The following is a 24,855-nucleotide window of genomic DNA, read 5'->3' on the forward strand; positions in this document are numbered from 1 at the left end:
AAACCACCACCTTGCAGAGGTTTTTAACCTTGTTCAGCTCCCCTGATGGTTTCACGGTGCAGACTGACTTGCATCAATGTCAGTGGGGTGATAACACAGTGTATTCATTGGTGTGTCTCCCCTCCAGGACCAGATAGACACCCTCACCTTCCAGAACCAATCTCTTAAGGCCAAAGCAGACCGATTTGAAGAGGCACTGAAGAAAAACACAGAGGAACAACTGAAGGTAGATGGCAACTATAGCTGTACAGTCAAGATATGTGTTTCTTGATATGACTCACATCACACAATTCAGTGGATAGCAATGGGATCCTTACCCCAGGGACGGGGGCAGGACCCAATCGACACCCCAAATCTTGAGCTCTGAGGATGAGCCAGAAATCTTAGTCTAGATTTTTTTTTTTTTTCTTTTTAGTTTAATTAATTTTCTTTATTCTTTCACTTAGAATTTGTTGCTCTGTTTCCAAAACATTTCATTAGCTCCATCTACTATGTCCTTTTTACTGTCTGTTCTTCTTTCCCATCTTCCTCTCTCCTTTTACTTTTTGTATTTTTATATTTAGACTTCTTTTTTGTGTTCCTTCTCAACCAACTTCTTTGATACCCTCTGTATTTCCTCAGTTTTTTTCTGGACTTGCAGAGGACAGTCCTATCATATGAAATATTTATTGAACTGCTGTCTATTTGGGCCGTGCTGTTTATTTACAGTGTGTAAGTAAATACACACTGCAACTATTTATCTGAAACGAAAAAACCCTGAAATGACCTTCCAAAAAGAGTTTTCTTTTAACTTAAGGCCTTTCAGTGTGTTCACAGCACAACCCCATGGGCAGCTGTATCAACATGACAGAGGGGACAGTCAGTGAAAATAGTGGGGAAGCAAGGAGGTCAATGAGTTTTTAAATGAGATAACTCCTTAGGAGAGGAGTGCAAATGTCTGGAACAGTCTTGGTCATGGGAAGCAGGTAGCATCTGTCCCTTTGCACCTCCACTACAGCATTTAATTTACATGAAAGGACAAATTCTGCTTTGTCACAGTGATGTTAATGCCAAGTACTACCAGGCGGTTCTCTGGAGTGAGTTAGACTGGGAGAAATCCAGAACACTGACAGTGTTTCATCAGTATAATTCGTAGCACATCTTTTACCCATGAGTTGAACCCCTACATCTGAAGTTCTTGAGCAGAGGAGGAACTTGGTTGCTCTTGGTTGACAGGCACTGTGCTGCAGTGGTGCAGGCAGGGCAGAACACTGCAGTTCACACCTCCTGCCCCCCTGTCCAGTTTCCTCAGTTACATGTTTGTGCTTTTCTCAAGCCAAAATCATTTCAGAATCGTAAAACACCTCATGCAGTTCCCAAGCTATGAGTAGGAATGAGGTTGCTGAACAACCTGGTGTCCCATTCTTCTAGCCATGAGGCTGGTCAAAAGAAAGGTACCATTGGCCATCCAGCCAACAGGGTGGTCTGTGTGAGAATATCAGGGTTCAGATGGGCTGGGGAGGCCCAGGGCCAGGTGTTTTTCACATCACTGAGACTCCTAAACCACTGGGTACACTCTGGATACTTTATCTTATGGCTGAAGATGCGTTTATGGCTGACAGGTATCCAAATCACTGGTGTATTTCCTAGATTGTACGAGCTCCATATCTGCACTTAGAAAAAGACCTGAAGAGCTTAAAACATGTTTTAGAAATGAAGAATCATCAGATTCACCAGCAGGAGAAGATGATTATGGAGCTAGAAAAGCAGGTGAGTTGGCATTTTTCCTCCAGAGTAGACATCACAGAGGTAATAAAGTAAAAGTTTTGTTACAACGTATGAACTTAAAAGAGGTGAAAAAACACAGGAAACTGGGGCAAGACACAGTTAAAGGGGGTTCGTAAATAGCTTTATATTATGTTGTTCCACTGTCAACTTATATAGCTGCTTCTGCTATACTATGTCTCAGGTTGTCACTCAGAAATTGGGATTTTCTCTCATCCCTTCACCCACCTATGATACCCTTGATTTCTCCCACACATTTGTTGATCTGTATTGCTTTTTCATGCAATACCTTCTCAGGTGTTGTATGTTAGACAGTGAGGCAAGTGGTGGAGGAAGAATGGAGGAAGAGGAACTTTGTGGTACTCCAGGGCTTGATTTTGTACACCGGCCTGCACCACACGCCCTTACAGGAGTCAGGTAAACATTTAGGGCTGGAGAGGGCAAGTGGAGGAAAGTTGATCTGTGTGTGTCTTGCTGCTGCTCGGGCAGGCACTTAGGGAGCTCCCAGCCACAAGGATGAATTAGCAATATTCAGCAAGCAGTCACTAGGAAGGCTTACTCCAGAAGGACTCTCTCCAAACCTAAAGCAATGCTTTTCTGCAGACCATGTTGTTTTCTCATCCTTTGCTTGTGGGGGTCCCTGACAAAGAACTCCCCAGTTCACCATCAGTTACATTTTTTATTGGGAAGGGGATTAGTTTTGTAAGGCGTAACCTACAGTGACAGTAACATGTTGTGTGGTGACAGGATGGGGCACTATCTCAGCTGGGGAGCCGGGACAGCTGGTTCAGCACAGCATTCAGCAAGATTTGTTTCCATTTACAGGGAAATTTGAGAACTCAGATGGTTATTTTGCTGAACAGATGCTTGAGTAAGTGGATGTGGAGAAAAGTGCCTCTTTACAACTGAGACTTGTTAACTGTGCTCCTTCCAACACGCTGCTCCTGGAGATAAGCCAGCATCTGAAAAAAATGGACTGTAGTGTTACACTGGAAAAAAAAAGTATCACCACAGCCTACATGGTTCTTGGTCATTTGGCTGCTTTTGCTAATTTACCACATACGAGCACACAGTCCTGCTCCTGCCTTTTATCACAGTAAAACAGAGTCTGTTGCAGTCCAAAGGCACAACTGCTTTCTGTTTAGGGATCTACCTTTATAACTGCCAGAATATCTCCAGGGCATCTCTAAATGCTCTGAAAGATGGGATGCCTCATAAGGGAGCAGGAGGGCATTTCAAGTACAGGGTCAGGCTTGTCTCCCTTTCTCCTGAACGGGAGACTGGAAATGAAGGTAGCAGGGGAAGAGTGGTATAGGGTGAGGGTTGCAGTGGAGCAGGAAAGAGATGCACAGGTCTTTTCCCATGCTTCATGTGTACTATTTATTAAAACTATTGAAGAAACAGAGAAAGTGCCTGCAATGGTATTCCCTCTTTCAGAGCATTTCAAACTGAGGCCAGAATCCTTGTTCTGCTCTAACAAAGCATGCTATTAATAGCATAGGCCAGAATATCTGAGGAACAGGAGTATCCTTTGTGGTTACCTGCACAGATTGGAAACCACTACATAAAACTGATACCTTTGCTATAAAGTGTGAGTTATTGCTGACTCCAGTGCACAATATTCTTGGTTCTTTATAAAAGGCTGGGAAATTCAATAACTGACCTCACACAGAGATAAGGTTACCCTGTGATATCTTGTTTTCTTCCAAAAGTGTTGAATTCAGCAAAATTCAAACTGCTGAAAAAACAAGAACTAAGGTGATAAAGCACGTCAAATTTAAAACTTGGGAAAAACAAGGCATCTGAGGCTGTGGTACATGCCTATCAACATCTTGATGATGTTTTAATACACTGCTATTGACCTCCTTGAACTCTGTCCTTGAACTTTCCTGAGTAAAAGCTACCTATGCTTGTGATAGGATTAACTTCACTTAATTGTAGCTTAGAGTTAAATGTCTAGTGTAAGCTGATGCTGTCAGCAGTAGAGAGGAGTGTCTCCAAAGGGCAGCCCACCTCCTGTGAATGCAGCAGCAGTCTGAGGCTGCTGCTGGCTGTAGTCTGCCCTGGTGGGGAACTCCTTCCTCCACCTAACCGGGGAACCACAGTCCTAGAGGCTGGACACCAGACATTTGTGCCTGATGAGGTTCGCTGAGCTGGATGATGCACATCACACCACCTTGCACTCCTCCTTCATCGCTAGGCTGAGGTCTCACATGGCAGTGCCCTATCCATGCTGGGCACCCCCATGGTCCCCAGGTGCCACCAGCTCCCTGTCTACAGCAGCAGCTGGTAACGCTGGCTCCTGAGATATGGGGAGCATCACTGAGGAAGACGATTTATTTGTGCTGGACAAGACTAAGACCCTCCTCCTCTTCAGTTAGAAGGGCTAGTTTAGCTCTGCTTCTGCTCAATGCTCTGCTAATGGCCCCACTTCACCACTATGATGTTGTGCGAATCAGACCTCCAAGTCTCAGCTGCAGTAAAGATGACCACCTCCATCTACCCTTAAATTTTAGAAGCTGCTCTAGAGACAAATAAAGATAAAGAACAAATCCCCTTGGATCAAGTGTTGGGCTTTCTTCAGACTTAACAAACTTTCTTTTGTTGCAGGCTGAAAAAAATTTAAAACTGGAAGAAAAAATCACCGTGCTGCAACAGCAGAATGAAGAACTCAGAGCCAGGATTGAGCAAAATACTGTCATAACAAGGTTTGTGCTGATATTTGCAATCTGTCTGAGCTTAACTCCCCAAGGCTGACACTTATTTTATAAGGGGAAAAACTGATTTCCTCTTGAAAGTGTATTGGTGTTCCGATCTGCTTGTTTTATTTAAAAATCCCTTTTATATCAGGGTTTGCGTACTTTAACATAAGGAAGGCCACATATATGTCTGTGTATTTCCATGATTTTGCTGCTGAGAGCGAAGTTGCCAGTGGCTTCTGACCTCAGTGTCAGTGCCCTGAGACCTGTCAGTCAGTGAGAAACAAAGATGGGAAATGGGGCAATTTTAGGAGAGACATCCTAACGATGCCACTGCACCCAGGCAGGGTTATCCTTCGTTTTGGTGGGTCTTTTCATGTGCACTGTCTGTTCACAGTCTTGTCACAACCTGACAAGGATGACAAAGGTCCTTGTGTTAGGTGGTATAGAAATAGGTAGGACAGTCCCTGTCCCACAGACTTTATCATCTGCTGTAAGGCAAGAGGCTGCAGCTGTAGCCAGACAGAGAGGATACCAGAGGGAGATGCTGGGGCTGAACTTGTCCCAGAATACCAGCTGCCTAGCTGTCATTGTTGCCAGAAATTATGCCATTGGCCTAAAATGCAATTTAACTTTTAGCTGACTTTTTAAAGCTTCAGCATCTCATCTCTGATTTAATTGCAGATTTTGTCTTTGTAGTGTCTCCTTCATTAACAATTCAGCCTTTAAATAAAATTCTCTCTTGCATGTAGATATTTTTAAGAGGCAGCATTGCTTACTAACATGTGAGTTGGGGTGAAGATTATGTTTCATCTCACTTGCTTGTAAATACTTGTAACATATATGTTGCTGTCTGAAGTGGATGTCTATAGCCTTTCTGCTCTTGAAGGGGGAAACCAGGAATTGTTGAGGTCTGGTTCCCCAGACCAGTTTGAGACACGTGCTTTTGGGCCAGATGAATGGTGGTCTGGAAGTGGCATCCATGGCTGTGACAACAGCCAGGGTGCCTGGTTCAGTGCTTGAGTTCTGCATCACAGCACCTGCCTGTGGCTGGGGGAAGAGCCCCTCCACTCTCCACTGGGATCCAGCTGCAGAGCTGTGTTTCTTGCCTGTAAGTGTGTAGGTAATGGTTTCGAGGAACATCCTTTGGGAGAAATTCTCAGTTTGAGGTCAGCCTGGAAAGTTAGAGGACAGTCATTTTCAACAGGAACAGTTCGAGGACAGCCACAGGGACAGCTATAGGGACAGTGTCCAGTGGGGCTTTAAAGCCAGAGTTACTAAACCATGAATTTTCCTGGCAGCAGTAGGAACCCCAGCTGCTTGTTTCTGTGGCACTGGCACTGCCTGGGCAGCACAGCGTGAAGGAGCTTGTGGACCTGCTCTTGCTGGGGAACAGCAGGCTTAGAGATATGTCTGCCAATTTGCAGTTTATGTACCCAAGCAGCTGGGGCAGCCCAGCAACAGTGAGAGGAGGGAGGGGAGCAGGAGGAATAGGAGCCAGAGCAAATCTAGGCTTTGCAGCAGGGCCAGGAGGGGGTCCTGGAGGCACTGAGGGGCTGAGGTGTATGCCACAGACATATTTTCAATCATAGCCAAGGGTAGTTACCAAGGAAGGGAGAGAATCCTTCCTTGACTGTAGATCATACACCAGCTTTGAACACAGGAACTCCACAGAGCCTCTACTGGGACTTCAAGCACTTGAATAAATGATCTGATTTCCCAATATCTCAGATTCTCTCTCCAGATCAACGAGCATGTTTTTGGTGCTTTGGACTGAGGGTGTTTGAGGAATGGTAGTTTCTGGCACTCTAGAGATGAAGATGACCAGGAGGATGTCTGGTCTCTGTTGGCATAGCACAGGCACCTACTGAACTCTGGGCCTTTTGGAAGAGGATTTAGCATAAATCAAGGGCATGAATTAAGCACCTTCCCCTGCATCCCTATCATGTCAGTGTGTCCCTGCAGACCTCTGTGGTTTAATGGCTGTGATTTGTTACTGTTGCTTAAATTGTCAGGAGGACAAGAGAGGAACACGTCTGACCATAAGTCTGCCGTGCTGGAGTTAAAGGTTTCCCTAGGTGGGTTAGATCTAAAATTGAAACATACATCTCAAAATACAAACTTACATAGTGAGAACACTTTTGCTTTTACATTGCCTCTCTTCCTCCTCCTACCTGAATGATGAAGAGGGGCTGACTGGGCATCTGTATCTTTTACAAGCAGTGATGCTGCATCTGTCCGTCTCCTTCCCGTGGCACAGCAGAGGCAGATTCAGGTTGGCTGAGCTGAAGGCAGAGGCTTGGCCGAAGGATGCTGGCATTGCTGGCCATGCCAGCTGCCTCTGTCTTCACATGCCGTGAAGCTGGCTCTGCTGTGTCTGGTCATGCTACGCCAGGTGACACAGTGTAAATTCCCAGCACAATGTGCACGAGGCTAAAACAAGTAGTGCAACAAACAACAGCTCCTTTCTCCATCCGTGTGACAAAGCATATCTCTCTGGAGGACACGAATGCATGGCACATGGTGTGCTCACAGGCACTTGGCTGCAAGGCTCTTCTCTGCTCAGACATCTCCCTGCTTACCTGCAGGTCACACGTATAACTTGCAGCCTGCCTCTGCCAGCGAATTGCAGCGTGCTTTAGTGCTGCAAAGTCCAGTGTGTGGGACTCCAGGGGACACCGACACCATCCATCCCACCATATCTATAGCAAAAAACATTAAGCCTTCAATGTAAAGGAGGTGGACATGTGCTGACAGGCTGTGGGCTGCACTTGTCCCATGTCCCAGCAGTGCCCTTAGCAGAGGAGGCAGCCAAGCCCTTCACCATGCCCTGGGGTCTGTGCTGGTGTGATGAGCCTCTCCTCAGTTACCCAGATTGAGCTTTACCAGCCAGTCACATACTAAGAGCCTCAAAAAGGCAGGGAAAGCTTGTGCCTTATTTTTGTTCTCAGCAAATACTGACTGGAAAAGGATGTAGTGATGCTTTGTATATAGCTTTTATGGCCTGTCTTGTTAGACACTGAAAAAGAAAAAGTAATTCCATGTGTAGCAAGAGGTTTCCCATGGGGTTATTTCTCCAGGGTGAGCTCCCATGTGGACTTTCTCATGCCCGTTAGACTGTGAGCTCATGCCACAGCTAGTTTCCCAGTGGGACTGTGAAGAGAATTTTCCTTCTCTACCATGCAAGCAGCTTTCTGAAAACTTGTGCCAGCTTGTGTCTTTTAATGCTTTGACTGCTAGCCACTGCTTCATGGTTCAAAACTTTCAAGGAGTGGGAGAACAGATATATTCTTGATCACCTGAGCATCATGTGTGTAGGAAATGAGGCTAAGAAAACAGAAATTATTTTTAAAATGTTTTTTAAACAAAATAAAAAATGCCATCTCCACCCTCTCAGGGTCTTTTGATGGCACAAAGTGAGTGGACCAGCAGCCCATGGCATCTGCCATGGGCTTCAGGCTATACCCAGAAAAGAAGTTGTGCAGAACTTCATGTGTGCATCCAAAATCCATTCCCAACTGTTGCTGAACCCTGGAAATACCTAGGAGGGAGGTTAGGTGCCTCCCTGTTTATTTCTATAAACTCCCAAATTGCCTGTAAATCAGGTTAGGTGCATGACCAAAGCTGCCCATGGCTGAGCACATCTGGACCTGGCTCCTCACAAGCGTAATGGGGCAGTAGAAGCCAGATGTTCCTGCATGCATCTTCTGGGACAGTGGTGCTGCCAGCGCATGCCCAAAGCATGTGTTGATCAGGTCCCACAGTCTGCCTACACTGCCCCATTTCTTTTAAAACCTGTCACCTGGTTAGAAGAGAGATTCACTGAGGCTGTGGTGCCCTTGGGAGAGTTCTATGCCCCACCTCCCAAAAAGCCATCAGGTTATAGTGCATTCTGGGCAAAACACCTCCCTGATCCTTGTTGGTGAGTTTTCCCTGGTGTTGCAGTCAGGAATAGAGCGTTTGTTAGGACCAAGGAAGAAGGAGCTGGAGAAGGATCGATGGCTTTATGACCATTTACAGAGGAGAGGGAAGGCCTCTAAGCTGAGCTGCACCTACATCAGGACACCAGCTGAAACAGGGAGCGTGGAGAGCGCACTCTCCTTTGCATGCAGTAGCTGTTGGTTGGAAGAGTCAGGGATGCACCTGTTCTCTCTCTCACCTCTTTGCTTTTGCTCTGCATGTCACAAATGCTTTCTCACGCATGGCACAGCTTTGATGGCAGGGTTGAGAAACAAGGGTGAGAGTTACAGCTGTCCATAGAGTTGAGACTTTGGATTTTCAGCCTGAATCAGACAGGACTATTCCCCTCTGAGGACTTCTCTAGCTGCTGTGCTGTTCTGGAAAAAAATGGGGCAGCATTGCATGCACCTCTAGGCTGTAAAACACCACAGGGAAAAAGTGGCTAGAGCCAGGCATTGAAGCCGGGGAGAATGCAGAATTCAAGGAGCCCACCTGCACTTTGTGCTGCTTATTGGTTACCTGCAGGGGCGCCATTGCTGAGGCAGGCCATGTTGGGTTATCTCTGAAGTCCCTTGCCTTCTTCATGGGATGGGATGGGATGGGATGGGATGGGATGGGATGGGATGGGATGGGATGGGATGGGATGGGATGGGAGGAGGTGCTAGTGGTCCTGCCTCATGTTTAGTGCTTTCTGCATTAATGCCATCATCTTCACACTGGCGCATCTGACATGTTGTCCTGCTTTCCTCTCCAGGCAATTGTCAGAGGAGAATGCTAATCTTCAAGAGTACGTTGAGAAAGAAGTGGAGGAGAAGAAGAAACTGAGCAGGACTAATGAAGAGCTCCTCTGGAAGCTACAGGAGGGAGATGCTGTGAGCCCAGTGAAACTCCCACCCACATCCTCCACTTCTTTTTATCGCTGCTCATCAGGGAACACTTCTCCAGCAAAAGTCAGAACCTTGCGGCGATGATTCGGTGCCTGCGTGCTGAAGGTCCCCTGCCTTTTGTGCATTTCCAATCTGCTATATGTTACCATCCAAGGCAGTATTATCATCAACAGGCACCCAGGGCTCGTAGCTGCAAGCATGCTTGGTAGCTGCATAGCTTTATTCTAGGCAGGGCACTCTTATAGTCCCCATAAAGGAGCTCTTGGTTCTGACATGTTGATTAGGCTAGCAAAAAAGATAGCAAAACCTAGGACAGCAGAAAGATAGGATAGCAAAACATTTAGTTTGATGTGCTGGCATTTTAACTATGGTTAGAGCCAAAAGTTGGAAAATACTATATTAATGGTTCATTAGAATGAACTTTTGCTGCAGTATTTCAGGTTAGTTACACATACAGTTCAAGTTGTGAATATTTCTGTATATGTGTTTGTGTTTCTATACATGTACGTATTGTACCTTTATACTATATATAGATGCACACACATATATATGTAGTTGAAGATGTTCTGAATTGCATTTTTTATATTATTGGATACTACTAATTGCTGATATATTTTCATTACAGTCAGCAGTTTTCTAACTCGTGCCTAAGACTCGTATCTAAACGAAACGCATTTCTGTTTAGCCTCCCAGGAATATTTATACCCAACCTAGAAGAAAGTTACACAGAAGTAGAAGCGCCTTCCAAATGACCACCAAGTGGTACTCTATGTAACATTAACACCAGCGACTTTGAAATTCTGAGACAGTACTGCCTTCGAAACCATCACCTTTGCATTGAACACCAGATAGGATACGCATACCATTCACTGCTTTTTAACTCTCAGCATCGATATTGTAAGTGGAGATAGGCCAGAGATGAGAAACCCAAGGGTTTTAGCAAAATTGGTAGAGGTTACTGGTTAACATATTTCAAATCTAGTGTCTTTAAATCCTAATTAGATCTTAATCTTGTTTTACCTTGTCCTGGTTTGGATACAATCAAAATCTCTGGATGTAGGTTCCTGTCAGTTTTGATTTATTTCAAGTCCCATGAGCAAAAAGGAGAAAATGAGTTGTTCATCCTTGACTTTTGCTGGCCAAGAGGTTTCCAGTACTAGGATGAGATATGTGGCACCCACCGCGGCTCCAACCTCCTCCCATCTGAAACACCAAATAGAGCACAGTGGACTACATGCATACAAATGAGGTCAGAATTTATTTCCTTCCACACATATATATATTATTTCACACTGCTAAAGCTTACCCAAAGTTACAGAGCACTTTTGAGACTCATGGAAAAGAGTGGGTAAACTACCTTTGACTTCTCTATCTACAAGCAAAAAAATGCACCCAGGCTTGTGATCACTATCCAAAGGGGTGGCGAGGCCGAGGAGCGGCAGGGGCTGCAGGGCCCTCATGGGCACTGCTGACAAGAAAAATCATATCCCTGAGCATAATTTTAAAAAGTAAATAGATCTATGGGATGCTTTTCTATCTAACTGGGGGCAAAGACATTGGGTACATTCCTCCTCTGAGCACCAGGGTATGGTGAAGTTATGTGCAGCAAGCCTGCAGGGTGCAGGAGCGCTGCGGGAGGTCAGCTCTCTACCGGGGTGTTTGGTGGCACCAGGACACCCTGCCTGAGCAGAGGTGGGATTGCTGAGCCCTGACGTGCTGCTCAGATGGGAGCCATGCTTCAGCTTTCCTGGGAACTGCTCAGAATTCACAGACTGCAGCTTAGATACAGCATCAATCACCATCAAAGCACCTGTGGCCTGTTCCACAACGGTTGAAAAAAAAAAAAAGCTATTTCTTTCTCCTTTTTAGAGACATTTATTTTTGTAGTAGCTTTGCATGGTACTGTGATACTGAGTAAATTGAGCAACTTGTTAGAATAGATGATGCCACACCAACTGCTACTGTTGAAATGCATTACTAGATTTTAGCCTGTCCAGCAAGTACAACCTGAAAGTAGGATAGATGTCTAACACATACGTGCATACAAAGCTTCTCCTTGCCAATAACAATTTTAACCACTTTCATGCTTGCTAAATGTGCCAATATCTGCAATACCTACTGCATTGTCATGTTGCAGTCTGCCCATATAATTCTGATACAATGGGTCATAGGGTGATAGAGTAGTTTGGGTTGGAAGGGACCTTCAAAGGTCACCTAGTCCAAACACCACTTTCATGGGCAGGGTCATCTTTCAATAGGTGAAAGCTCCATCCAACCTGGCTTTGAACACTTCCAGGGATGGGGCATCCACAGCTTCTCTGGGCAGCCTGTTCCTGTGCCTCACCCCCTTCATGGTGAAGAATTTCTTCCTTATATCTAATCTAAATCTACCCTTTCTCAGTTTAAAGCCATTACTCCTAGTCCTATCACTAAATGCCCTTGTAAAAATTCCCTCTCCAGCTTTCTTAAAGACCCCTTTTAATACTGAAAAGACACAATAAGCCTTGTCCAGGATGAACAACCCCAACTCAGCCTCTCTCTATAGGAGAGGTGTTCCAACCCTTTGACCATTTTTGTGGCCCTTCTCTGGATCCACTGTGACAGATCCATGTCTTCCTTGTACTGAGGGCCGCAGAGCTGGACACAGTACTGCAGTTGGGGTCTCACCAGTGCACAGCAGAGGGGCAGAATCACCTCCCTTGACCTGCTGGCCACGCTCCTTTTGATGCAGCCCAGGATACAATTTGCTTTCTGGGCTGCAAGTGTACATTGCCAGCTCATGTCCAGTTTTCATCCACCTTCTCAGCAGGGCTGCTTTCAACCCCTTCATCTCCCAGCCTGTATTGATACCAGGGGTTTCCTCAGACAATGTGCAGGACCTTGCACTTGGCCTTGTTGAACCTAATGAGGTTTGCATGAGGCCACTTCTCGAGCTTGTCCAAGTCCCTCTAGACGGCATCCTGTACCTCATGCTTGTTGACTGCACCGTTTGGTTTGGTGTCACCCACAAACTTGCTGAGGGTGCGCTCAATCCCACTATGTCATTGCTGAAGATATTGAACTGCACTGGTCCCAAAACAAACCACTGAAAGATACCACTTGTTGCTAATCTCTTTTTGGACATTGAGCCCTTGACTGCAACTCTTTGGATGTGGCCATCCATTAAACCCTTTTCTCTCCAATTTAGTGACAAGGATGTGGTGTGGGACTGTATCAAAGTCCTTACAGAAGTCCAGGTACATGGTATCAGTTGCTCATCCCTTATCCACCAACAATCACTCCATCATAGAATGCCACCAAGTTAGTCAGGCTGACTTGGTGGTTTCTAGGGTCCTCCTTTTTACCTTTTTAAAAATGGGTCAGATGTTACAACCAGAGTTGTTACTATCACACTGATCTAAACTTCTCCATGCTAAACACACCAGAGCATATTACTGGCCTGGGATGAGGTGGCTGAGCCTGCCCTTTTTTATTTGTTCTTTCCCTTTATTATTGGTACTTTCCTTATCACTTTGTTGGTGTAAATTCATATACAAGAGATGCTTCCAGCAGTGAATTGGGAGTGGGACTTTTACGGTGGGAAAACTGGGACCAATCCCAGCTCCACCACCATTTGGTATCGTTGCCAATCCTTTCTTGTCTAATTTTTGCCTCCCAATCCTGCCTTTCACAGGATTCTTCCTTGGCATGGCCCCTGGGGTCTGCCCGATCACTAGCGAATCTGCAGGAAGTTTTGCCTGACCAGAAGGGACCCAGCAACACATCCCTGTAGGGATGTGAAGGGTGGTTCCTTCTGGTGCAAGCCCAGAAACACAGACTTTTTCCCCCAAAAAAAGGTCATTCCTTTTTCCTGCTCTTCCTCTGTCCTATCCCTCCATGTCTTTGCGTGCTGGAGCAGGTGTGAAGGGGGATGGAGACCTGAGTGCATGGCCAAGCTGGTGACCCTGGTTCTCGCCAGGCAGCTGCGACTGTGCACGGTGAGCTTGGCATTCCCGACGTTGTGGGGGCCACGTCTTTAGTCCCTGCTCAAAGATGAGCACTGGCAAGCTTTTGCTTTTGTGAGGCTGGAGACTTCCCAAGCGCCGTGGCCACTGCTGGGGCTTTCCTGTTTTGCTGGGTAGGGTGCCCTTTTCCAGCAGAGGGAACGCAGCCAGCACTGAGCTGGGTTTTATTGCTCTGGTGTCTTCGAAAAGGAGATGTTTGATTTGGTTAATCTTTATTCAAGGCAGAAGGCTGCAGTGGCAATAAAACCAGCCTACAGTTGCTCTGAAGGGGCTCCAGGGACTGGGAGCAGGTAACAGCCCAGGGACAGCAGGAGAGCCGGCAGCGAGCGGGGGCATGGGGAGCTGCTGGAAAGCTCCGTTTTTCTGCAGGAAAGCTCCGTTCAGCCCCCTTGGGATGGCACCTCCCGCAGCTGGCGGCACAGAGAGGTTATCTTGGCAGATGCAGAACCGCAAAGACTTTTGGTGGTGGTGGTGGGCAGCGGGGGGGGGGGAAAGGAAAAACTATCAAGTGCAAAATCAGGTATTTTACGTCTCTGCACTGATGGTGGTTGTGTCCCATGGACACGCTGAGGAGCCTCTGTACAGTTTCCCACACAGCAGGAGTTCTGTAGTCCCATTTACTATGTGGCTAATGATTACAGGAAGAGTTTGTATTATTTCAGTTATGATGTACAGATAAGTGTAATATATTCCTGATAATAAATACATGTGCCAGCACACACATGGGCCGATGCATAAAAACCAGCGCGTCCTGCAGTGTTTTCCGTATGTCTGTGCACACAGAAACAGGAATAAATGAAAAACAAAGCAAAACCCCATTAAAGTGTCACTCCATTACAGTAAAGACTGAAGCTAGACAGCCACTTAGCCCTCTGGCAATGGGGCTTGTCAGTTGGGTTACCTGACTATGGTTCACATGCTATGAATTAGATAAAAATCCCATGGATTCATTTTCTAAGGGTGCTTCCCACATGGCTGTGGTTCCCAGGAGACCAGGGATCATGGTCTGCAATGTTTTTATTAAGGTGTCACATTTGAGCACACGGTAAGGGGAACATTTCTGCTGGTCGTTCAGGCACAGCAGGAAACAAGCACACTCTGTAACAGGCTGGGGTCACCCACGTTTCAACACCCTCTCCCCTCGCCCTGCCCTCCCACCGAGGGCACACAGCTCCTCAGGCTGTGCCACAAGGATTAAAAAGCAGCCCAGGGCACATCCCACCTCAGGAATGCGCACAATAAGAAAGATTTCCCACCAAGTGCCTGGCTCACACAGCACAGACCAAGCCATGGGAAGGGCCAGGATGGAGAGGAGGATCACAGTGTCTGTGGGGCCACTGCCTCATGTACGGCAGGACACACAACCAGGCTGCCAGTGATGCAGGGGTGGCAGGGGCTGAGACTCCTCCCACCTGGTGGTCCCTGGGTTGTCCTGCAGACCCTGCCCTGGAGAACCCCACCAGCACAACCCCTCATTCATTACACACCCCTCAAAGCCAACAAAATTTACACCACCTGGGTAAATTTTAGGCTAACTTTGCAGGCTCACCAAGTCCCACCTAATACCTGAACTGGTACAAGATGGGGAGAGACTCGCCACAGTGTCAGCAGCAACAAGCTGCTCAGCACTGGGCACAGACCCCAGCCTGCAGCAAATTCCTCAAGTCACATTATTATCCCACCCATCTCAACAAACCCCAAAGACTAGGGCAGAGTTAACATGAGCAGCTCCCAAAGCAAACACTCTCCTGCAGAGACTGGGACAGCCAGCAGACACTGGAACAAGCTGGAAAACAGAGGCAGGCTTGCAAATGAGGGCAAACAATAGCCATCATTTATTTAGATATCAAGAAAAAGGTTTTAATGCTGTACCACATAATTACAAGTGAATTTCCAATTTCCAAAAGCATCATTCAGGGGAGAAGTATTTACAGTGTCGCCAGGATAAAAATTAGCTGCACACCCGCGCTGTGCTCTGGAGGGCAAGGTTCACATTTTAAAACTTAAGGCTTAAATCGCTACATGAACATGGTAAAAAAACAAAACAAAAATCAAACCAAAACAAAGGTAAAAAAAAGATAAAAAATAGATTTATTTGCAGAACAAGCATTAAAACTATTTATCACGCCTGTAAGAAATTCTGAGAAATCATTAGGAAAATAGACCATTAGACAACAGAAAGGTATTTACATTTTGCTTAATAATTAAAAAATAAAAATATACAGACTCTTCCATGGCTTTGGCCAGTAAAAGTCCCTTTACTGACACGACCCGAACTCGCACCAGGTTTGCCAGCACACACCGTCTCCAGGCTGCCAGCACCTCCTCCTGCTCCTTGCTCCCAGCCCAGTGCAGCTGGAAGCCAGAGTGTCCTGCTGGGGAACCCTTTGCTTCCCACTGTGACCCCAAAAACACGAGTGACTCTGCCAAAACCACTGCCCCACAAGGCATCGAGCAGGAGAGGTGCCTCTTGCTGGCTGGAGCCCGCCAGGTCTCAGATGAAACTCAAGTCTCTGAGCGTGAGCCAGGAGCAAATACCCTGAGAAAAACCGAGGTCTGGCTCTTGCTGGCAGAGACGTTCCTGGATCATCTGGTTTCCAGCCGGGTGTCAGAGATCCCATGGGACCCCACCTACAACTGTAATGTAGGGCGTAAGGCAGCCCAGGAGGGTTTGTGGGGGTGGCATTGCTGCTGGGGTGGGAAATGAATGATAAACCATGAGGTGAGCGGCAGCGGGCAGAGCAACCGATGGCACTGGCGAGGCATCTTTGCCCCTAGCTCACTTTTGGGACACGGTAGGTGGCTGCGAGGGCAGTGTGTATGTATAGATTTAGCCTTGAACAACAAATGCAATTTTTTGGTATGGGAAAGGAAGAAACGGAACCTCCCTGTAAAGTCAAGCCCAGTGGGTGCCACAAGGTTATCCAAGGGTTTAGGAAGAGAGATGCTTTTTCTGCCAGATGGAAAAGGCTTCTTTCCAAATGGGAGGGTGTTGAGGCGCATGGAGGGGTGGGACTGCAGTGGAGCCTCCTGCATGAAAACCAGCACCACTTCTCCTCCTCCTCTTCAGAGCAAGCCCCTCCAGCTTGCCGGACCTGCATGTCACCCTTCATTCATTCAGGCAGATGACAGCAATGCTCACTTGTATGCGGCTTTCTGGGGGTGGGGAATTTAAGAAATCCCACTGGAATTCATTAGTGTACAAAATGCAATCACTAAAGAAACAGATTTTACAATAATAAACATAATATTGTATTGCTTTCTGGCCACTGAGTTAGCAGGAACAGAGGCAGCAGGCAGTGACAGGCACCCTCTGTGCACTAGGAAAAGGAGCTTGTTTCCAATATGGGACAGAAGAAGGGAGAAAGTGCCCATGGCAAGCACTGCCTGCTACAGCTTCACCCTTCCAAAACCCTGACAGCAAACAGGAATGCATGGCATCGGCACCAGTGGTGCTTCCATCAACATGGCCCCCAGCAGCTACCAAGCACCAGCAGTGCCGAACCAGCGGCACTCTGCCTGCAGCACATCCCAGCCCTGCCATGCCCAGACAGGACGGGGGGCAGCCCCGCACCCCCCACGACACACAGCTGTCCGACACCCAGCACAGGCACTCGCTGCCCAAACCAGCAGCAAACTCCACCCCAAGGGATAGGAAAAGGGAGAAATGAATCCTAAACCCATCTGGTAATGATTTTCCGTGAGAAAAGAATGAAAGTTGTAAGCAAATAAGCAAAAGCTAGTTATTTATCCACAAACAAATTATTATTTTTTTTAAAGCTGTTTCAACAATAATTTTCCACTGAAAAAAGATGGTTGGCTACATATCCAGATCTGCTATATAACTGTACGCTGCAGCCTTGGCGCTGCCACCCTCCAGGCACCAGCAGTCAGTAGGAGCCTTCCAACAGCTTCCCCGGAGGGCTCCTCTCAGCCGAGGAGACTGGGAGCAACCAAACACACCAAAACAAGGTCAGCCCTTTGGGCCAGAGCCTGCCCGGAAGCATCAGGGAGGACACTTCTATCACACCTCTCAGCTCTGGCAGAAAAGGATCTATTCTCACACCAAGCAAAGTCATCGCTTCTCCATTCCCACCTCTTCATACAGCAAAATGCTCTGCATCTGTACAAAATATTCTTGTCATAAAATAACAACTGAACTATTTACAAAGAAAAGCTCAAATTAATGAAGGTATATCGTCCACAATGACAAGGTTATAGCAGCAGTTACTTTGAAGATACCTGGCTTGATCTATGTTACACGCAGACATCAGCAGTGAGGCAGACGAGATGTTAAAAAAAACAAAAAATAGCAGTTAAATTTTGCCTTTCAGTTTACAAAACGTACAAGCAAGCGGCGGATGCAGCCAGGAGGGGATGGGGCAGGAGCACGCAGCCGTGCTGAACTCATCACCTGCTCACCGGTCCACTCTCTGAGTCAAGTCACACAACGAGGAGGCCAGGAGGTCCCCAGGTCCAGCTGGACACAGGGGAAGCAGACAGACAGAGAGCCAGGGAGACACCTACACTGTCCTGTCACTGCACAGGGTTGTAGGGTCCCTCCACCTCCTTGTGTCTGGTGAGCAGCAACACACAAGAGAGACGGCAGCACCCACAACCAGGGAACCAATGGACTGAAGAAGTCACGATGGAGAAGTGAGAGATGGGGCTAAAGATCCCTGTCTCCACAAGCAAATTTGCAGCAGGTGGTGCTGGGGCTGCTACAGGTAATGGCACATGTAAATACCAAATCTAGTGACATAGAAAGGTGTTCCTATGAACCTTCTCAGAGAAAAGGTAACTGAAGAAAACTGACCCCCATCAAGACCTTCCCTTCTTCTACGTGCTGCTATTACATGCCACAAAAGCTGAAACAAAGTTAAGAAATATAAATACCAGAACAGATCCCTAAGTAGATAACAAAAATAAGTTAACATTTATAGATATAAAAAACATACTTACAGCAAGAAATCTGCATATTTTTAAATAATTTTCAAATAATTTTCTTTGGAAATACACTTCCAGTCAGAATTCACCCCCAAATGGTCATTGCTGAATGTCTAAATTGCTCAGAAGCTGGTACCCAAGGTAGAGAATAACATCCTTACACTTTTGGTACAAAGTACAATCTTCTCCCCTTCCCACCACATATTCAGTGCTTTTTGGGAGGCTGCGGAGTGTGTAGAGCTGTTTAAACACTACCTGTGTTTAAACAAAACAGACCTCAACCTAGTGGCTTTTGATATTCTTCTCATCCTGCTTAAGTAAGACTTTGTATACGCACGAAGAGCAAAGGCAGATGGTTAAGACCCATCGGCTGGAGCAGCGTTTAATTTCATTCTGTGCAGGGACTGCACTCAAAACACACCCCAAAATACGCCCAGAACACAACACGCATGTTGCCTTCACTCCCTCCAATTCCAACCCCGGTAAGAAGTGTCTCTCAGTTTACTAGAAGGAGGCCAAGATTAAAACTCCTCAGTGGGCAGAAAGGCTATAAGGTTTCTCCGTAAACCTGCAAGAGATGGTCCACGGTCCAGCTGTGTAATCCAGGAGATGGTCTGGTTCCCCTTTCTGCTGCACTAGATGTCCAGTGAGACCCTGATCAAATCATGTAGGGGTCTGTTCTTCAGTTGTCCAACTGAACTACTGGGACAAGAGCTTGTCCCTTCGTCAGTGAGAGACATGCTGATAAACAGATTAAAGATCACCCAGTGTCCAGGGGCAGTATGGTGGAGGACACCTAGGACAATGAGCATCCACTCAGGCTGGGAGACGGGATTTCTGCAGTATGTATTTGGCATGCCCCATCCCTGGAGGTGTTTGACGTCAGGCTGGATGGGGCTTTGAGCAACCTGATCTAGTTGAAGATGTCCCTGCCCGTGGCAGGGGGGTTGGACTAGATGACCTTTGAAGGTCCCTTCCAACCCAAACTACTCTGTGATTCTATGATTTGTTTACCAGTACAAGCTGAAGCATGAATTTAAATCAGTGGCACTACATGGGCATGGCCCACCTTCCTGATGCTTTAACAAGCCTTTTTCAGGGTAGTGAATTTGGCTGGGGAAAGCTATTAGAGATAATTAAAAAAAAAAATCCTACAGCAAAACCAAGGCATTGCCAACCAAACACAGACCCTGGGCTCAATTCCAAATTTCCCGCCTTTCACAAGGTTCTGGAAACAATCTCCAGCCTCAAAGGGAAAGCTCCTCTTAGCAAGCTGGACCCTTGATCTTAGAGGTGTTTTCTGGGCTGCACATTGTACTGGGACCACTGGGACTGAGGAGCCCCTGCGCACCCCCACACCCTCCCCTGGGCAGGGGGCAGACGCCAGGCACTGCTCACCGGTGAAGTTCAAGCCCCTGAGGCTGTTCCTGTACTTCCCCTTCTTGGGGCATAACCACTCTCCACCGACACCAAACCAAGGTGTCACGGCCAAATCCTTTACTAATGCCACACACAGCTGGCACACAAAACTGATGTGGGGAGAGGAAAACAGGGTCGCCCCTTGTTGTCAGAGCTGAGCTCTCCACCACTGCAGCCACACCGTTGGTGATTTCTGAGGCAGAGGTAGGACGGCTCTTTGGAGACACCCACTCTTTTCAAGCCATTCAAGTACTTGCACCAAATAGTTCTATGGCTAAACCTGGGAATTCCTTTGCTGAGCCAGCAGGAACATCTGCTGGTCTTACCTGTGTGCTGGCAAATGACCATTCACCTGACAAGCAGCGACCACAAACCCTCCCAACATTCCACAGCAGCGCTGAGCTTTAAAGCATATGAATACATAGTTAAAAAAAAAATACAACAAAAACTATGAGACCTGATACTCTGAAGAATGCAGGTCTTGGAGGTGCTTTCTTAACCAGGTGAAAGCTGGTGTTTGGCGAGAGCCTTTTTTTTGTGCGTACACGTGGGGTACAGCTCACATCGGGTGAAGGACAGACCTGGGCTAAGCCTGACAGTAGCACTGCAAAATCTGCTCCATCTATAATCAGGTAGAGTGTCTGTGGGGAGGTAATTCCTGGAGCTACCGAAAGAAAGACCTTTGTGAGGCCTGGTTTCATAGCAGCATTTAAGGTTAACTGGCACACAGAAGCAGTTTTCTTTCTACACACTGGGAAAAATAAAACAGACAGGAGAGGGAGGAAGGGAAGCACATAGCCCTAGAGTAGCTGACAGTGTCGCCGGGAGTATGCCAAAGGTGTGGCTTTTTTTCCTTGTGATCCCTTTAAACTGTGCTAAGCAAACCGCAAGCTGCAGCAACAGGGCTGGGGAGTCCCATGTTATGCTTCCTTATTCCTGCATTACTGATTAAACAGAGGTAACCTGGCCCAGGACCCCCACCGCAAAGCTTCCTTCCCCGCAGCCGTTCCCCAGTTGCCCATAAGCGAAACACGATGTCATTTACAGCTGTTCGAACCAGCATCCATGTTTCTTTCTGCATCCGCTGAGGCCGCGTAGGTGGCTTCCACGCTGTGCCATATTCCATAGGTAAAATAGATGACAAATCCTGCGGAAGCCAAGGGTAGAGGGCATGGTTAGGAAAGAGAAACCTCAGACTGACCAACACAGGTTACACCAGGGCTAAGTCTGGCTATCCTGATAGCTAGCTTCTAGCAGACAGTCACTACTTTCCTCAGGAAAAAATAACTTTAATACAGACATCAGTCTTTAAAAGACAATCTATCCAGGCCTCAAATGAGGGACTGATTATAGAACAAACTTCAAATTCCTTCCAGTGAGTTCACTGCAGTCCATTCTGCAAAGAGCTTTCTCTCTCCTATTGTGTGCCTACAGCCTCCATCTTGGTAAATATATCTGAAACTGATGTTAATCTTACTTGTTTTCATCACAACAAATCTCCTGGGCATTTCAGGCAATTCAGCCTTCTCTATGTAGCTATTAGGAGCATCTTGGGATGCAGATCAGCTCCTTCAGCTCCAGAAGCAGAAACCCCACCATCTGGACTGCAGTTCAAGGCCAGCCAATGAGAAATGCTGTACAGTTTCTTGTTGGTAACAAGACACATAAGATGTTCATGAGTTGTTGTTCTGTCCTCACAAAGGCTTCAGGACCCTTGAATTTAAAACAAGGCTTGAGACACATTGCCTAAGTGGCTTCAGCTAAGTCACCGAAGTTGCCCAAGGATGATGAGAGTGCAGAATCTCTCTCTGGAAATAAACGCATCATTAACAAAATCTAGTGACTTTGAAGACAACATTTTTTTACTCTCTCAAACTCACCTATGAGCATCCAGACTGCAAACCGTATCCACGTGCCTATGTCTAGCTGCATCATGAGGTAAACATTCACAAAAATACTCACAACAGGAAGAAGGGGCAAAAGAGGTACCTGAAAAAGAAGGAAGGATACATGACATCCACAGGGCAGATCAATGGGCAGGGAAGAACATCACATCCCTTGTAAAAGGGCAGCAATGGTTGTTACCAACTCTTCAGCTGCCAGGTCTGAGAAAAGGCAAGGTTAGACCAAAACGCAGGACATCAATCCACCATGGGAGAGCAATGTGCATGATGTTGTTCGCACATTTTAAGAATGCTTGTCTTTGTTTTGTGGTCCGGAAGGAGACAAGAGGCAAATTTCAGCAGCACTACTAAATACTTGTGGGAGAAAGAAGGGAAAACCAAGGACTGCATCATGACAGGCACCTACTGAAGACAGAAGAAGGTAAGGGAAATGTCAGAGGAGGGACGTGAGGAACTTCCTCCAGGACGTACCAAGCTAATTAAGAAATACAGAGCAAATTATCCCAGAGCGAAAGAAAATCAGGAAATACTGTAAGAGACAAGTGCAGTGGTACCTAGAATGCCTTAATGATCTGAAGACACAAAAAAGAATGAGACAGTAAAGCCAAAATGCAAAAATGAGAACATGAAGAAAATAGCACAGACATGTACAGACAAAATCAGAAAGGACAAGTTATAACAATAGAAAGGTTTGTGAATATGGTGAAACCAAGAGGAAAGTGAACCCCACTCCTTAGGAGAAAAGGAGGTTTACAAAAAGAAACAAGACTGAAGTGTAGGCCTTTCTTGATTTAATCTTCAGGAAAAAAAAAAAAAAACACAACAAACCAAAACAACAAAAAATACACATGACACACATGGTGAACAGCTGTTCACATCATCAGAGAAAGGGGATGGGCACACAAATTAGAAAACGGAAGAATATTTTTCTAAATTAGGCTTTGTCAAGTCAGTAGGGACAAATGAAATTTCCCTAGGCGGGTGAGTTATGTACCCAGAGATCACAGAAGTGATCTCTGAACTATTAGTAGCCATCTCTGAGAGCTCTTGGTAGACTGGTAAGGTCTCTAAAGATTGGAGAGACAAATTACCTATTAAAAAGAAACACAGAAAAACAACTGGGGAACAAACCAGTCAGCCTTGGATTCCCAGAGAGACTTTGGAGAAAAATCGCTACATGGTCAGGTTGTAAATGTCTAAAGGACAACAAGGAGATAAGAAACAGCCATTACAGATTTAGCAGTGACAGGTCTTTTTTGTTGTTGTTGTTCTCAGACAGGGCAGTAGCTGAGGGGAAAAACAGGAGGCAAAACACCCTGAGTAGAAGGTAAAGAAATCTCCTCAGAAATAAGTTCAGAAAATAGTCTAGATGACAGTTCCTAAGTTTTCTGCTCCTGGACATTTCTGTTTCCACTTCTGGGACCATAACCTCAAGATGAGCTGCAAACACTACACCCTGGGCAACTCTGCTTGGATTAAATAATTAAAATTGGAGAATTTACTGAAAAAGTGTTATTGAAGAACAGTTAAAATAAGAGCAGTTTGGAGGATGGGATTAGAATCCAGAACTAACTTAATAAATTGGGGGAAAAGCCTGAAACCAATATGATAGAACATGACTGAAAGATTATACTGGGGGAAAAAGACCCCACATCCCAGTGTTTGTTTAATAGGGAAAGGAGGGTGTGCTTGAACAGGTCAGGAAAATGATGGAGTTCTTCATACTTAAGGTTGTTTAGGAGACAAGAGTGATCCCTTGGTCTCCATGGGAACCAAGCAGGACATGAAAGTGCACTTTCTTAGAGCCTTTTAGTGAGTAGTACTTTGGTCTTCACACACAAGCTTACTTCTTGGGTTCTCTCTCCTTCTGTATCTGACATGGTCCTTGAAAACCATCCCCTTTTCCTCTGGTCTCTGTCTCTTCCATATCCAATAACCACCTGCTTTCAAAAGCATTGTCCTGCCCTTCCCTTCTGGCCACATCTCTGCACCAGGTTCTGCCCTCCCATCTTCTCCTGGACTCCAGCACCACTGACATTTCCTTCCAAGTGCTCTGCTGTCACCTCTGACCCAACCACACATGGCTTCCCCTCCTGATTCCCTCCTCCAGGCTCTCAGTTAACTCCCTCAGTCCTTTCTGTGCTGAACCTGGGGCACTGCTGGACAGAGCCTTCCCACAACACTTGTGCCATGCTGCATTCTACAGCGAAACACCTACACTGACATACGAGGTTAGATGTCAAGAGGAAACCACGCTTGGAAGCTGAGCTCGATTCTGGTAGGACGCACCTTTATGCACTAAGCACAGATTGTGAGAGGTTACAGCCATCCTAGCTGGAGAGCTCAAAGCATCAGCCCTATTGGCAGCCCTGCACGATAAAGTTCACATCATGTCGATGTTCTCTGCATGCCCATTTGGCCAAGTACCCCCTCCTGATACAGGCCAACATGCACGTCCTCCTCCAACCCCTTCCCAAACAGCTCTTTTCAAGCTACACCTCTCAGGACACTCACCTTAAAGGAGAGCTTGGTTTTGCTTTCAGGCTGTTTCCATATAATGAAGCTGACAACAAGAACAAAGATGGCAGCAATAATCCACACAGCCTTTATCAGAATGCTTGGTTCAAGGGAAGTGAGGATACAGCTACCCACAATAAGGAAACCTGTAAACAGACACCAAAAGCTTACTGATTCTGTTTTTAGGAACAGTTAAAAAAGCCCCAAAACCACAAGCAGGCAAAGCAGAATCTGAAAGCTCAACAAACAAAACAGCAACACATGAAAAAGCTAACTCTAAGGAATATGCCTTTCCCCCTATACACACCCACCTATTCATCTGTGGATTTCAAGTCAGAAATTTAATCTGTAGATCTTCAGATATTTTGGACAATACAAGAGCTCATTCAAATTGCAGCCAGCAGGTGAGCTTTCCCACCATGGTGGGTACAAGGACCTCCTCGCTGGCTCACTGCCCACCACTTACCAATGATGAAGGTTGAGATGTTCACCACCGAGCCAGAGAATTTAGAAGGGTCTGAATTTGAGGGACACAGTATGGCTTTGAGGGAACATTTCTCCTCTTCCTCTGGCAGAAATCCAGCCTGAGACTCACTGGTGCTCACAGACTCGTTGTTATCCGTCTCCTCTGTTGTCCTAGCCATCTGGTATGCCAAATTAGGCTGCTCCGGCTGATACCTAGGAAAAGGGAAATGAAACAAAGAGCATATTGGTTTGGTGCAGGGTGCTGTTCGTTTAAAAGCCACATAGATAG

At 46.3% G+C, this 24,855-nt stretch overlaps 2 protein-coding genes across 7 annotated transcripts in view; one reads left to right on the forward strand and one right to left on the reverse strand.

Moving 5' to 3' along the window:
- MTUS2 (microtubule associated scaffold protein 2) overlaps positions 1–9,589 on the forward strand; it is a 301,428-nt gene extending 291,839 nt beyond the window's left edge. For all 3 annotated transcript variants that reach the window (XM_065830243.2, XM_065830252.2, XM_065830262.2), the window contains 4 exons: positions 128–226; positions 1,630–1,749; positions 4,375–4,472; positions 9,178–9,589. In XM_065830243.2, the coding sequence (XP_065686315.2) occupies positions 128–226; positions 1,630–1,749; positions 4,375–4,472; positions 9,178–9,394 (534 nt within the window). In that variant the 3' untranslated portion in view covers positions 9,395–9,589. The remainder of the gene's footprint in view (positions 1–127; positions 227–1,629; positions 1,750–4,374; positions 4,473–9,177) is intronic.
- A 5,530-nt stretch (positions 9,590–15,119) lies between these two features.
- Positions 15,120–24,855, reverse strand: part of SLC7A1 (solute carrier family 7 member 1) — a 47,686-nt gene continuing 37,950 nt past the window's right edge. For 3 of the 4 annotated variants that reach the window (XM_065830210.2, XM_071804599.1, XM_065830222.2), the window contains exon 9: positions 24,473–24,779. In XM_065830210.2, the coding sequence (XP_065686282.2) occupies positions 24,488–24,779 (292 nt within the window). In that variant the 3' untranslated portion in view covers positions 24,473–24,487. Of the gene's footprint in view, positions 20,828–21,560; positions 21,670–24,098; positions 24,248–24,472; positions 24,780–24,855 lie in introns of those variants that run through there. The other variant, XM_071804608.1, reaches the window with a different exon arrangement.

This window comes from Patagioenas fasciata, chromosome 1 (genome assembly GCF_037038585.1).
Source record: "Patagioenas fasciata isolate bPatFas1 chromosome 1, bPatFas1.hap1, whole genome shotgun sequence".
NCBI lineage: Eukaryota > Metazoa > Chordata > Aves > Columbiformes > Columbidae > Patagioenas > Patagioenas fasciata.